General features: G+C 37.1%; 1 protein-coding gene across 1 annotated transcript in view; it reads right to left on the reverse strand.

Annotated features, from left to right (window-relative positions):
- Window positions 1-531, reverse strand: part of LOC119590653 (inner centromere protein A-like) — a gene marked incomplete in the record, with an annotated part of 50,715 nt that overhangs the window by 31,823 nt on the left and 18,361 nt on the right. Inside the window, 1 exon segment of the mRNA XM_037939328.1 lies at window positions 170-304. Within this exon segment, the coding sequence (XP_037795256.1) occupies window positions 170-304 (135 nt within the window).

A 531-nucleotide genomic window follows, 5' to 3' on the forward strand; every position in this document is an offset into this window, starting at 1 on the left:
TATTTTTTTTTTTTATTTTATATATATAATAATATATATTATATATATAAAAATTTTAAAACTGATGGTTGGAGGTCAGAGCTTTGTGGCTGGCCGTTGTCATGTCAAAGGTTGTGACAAAAAAACTAGGCAGAACATTGTAAAATCTAAAAAGCTGCAGATTCCAGACCTTGGGTCCCAGTTCATGTTTAATGAGGGGTGGTGGCTGTGTTGGGGGTAGCTTTGTGGCCGTGGTGTTAGAAGGCAGCTTCGTCAGAGCTGCCTTGGCATCATTGGCTGTAGCACTCACGTTCTCCTTCATAATCTGCAACACCGACATACATTTAAAAAAAAAGGGAAAAAAAAAAAGGACAAGTGGTTAATTTATCATTAGTATCTCCAGGTCTTTTTTTTTTTTCATATTCAAGATATCTACTGTCCATGCTACTGTATATATGGCACATAAGCAATCTAGCCCTTCATGCAAATAAAACGGGCTTATAAAAAACGTTCGCAAGGGGGTTGAAAAATGAAAATCAGTGGGGAGGGTCT

This window comes from Penaeus monodon, chromosome 27 (assembly GCF_015228065.2).
Source record: "Penaeus monodon isolate SGIC_2016 chromosome 27, NSTDA_Pmon_1, whole genome shotgun sequence".
Taxonomy (NCBI): Eukaryota; Metazoa; Arthropoda; class Malacostraca; order Decapoda; family Penaeidae; genus Penaeus; species Penaeus monodon.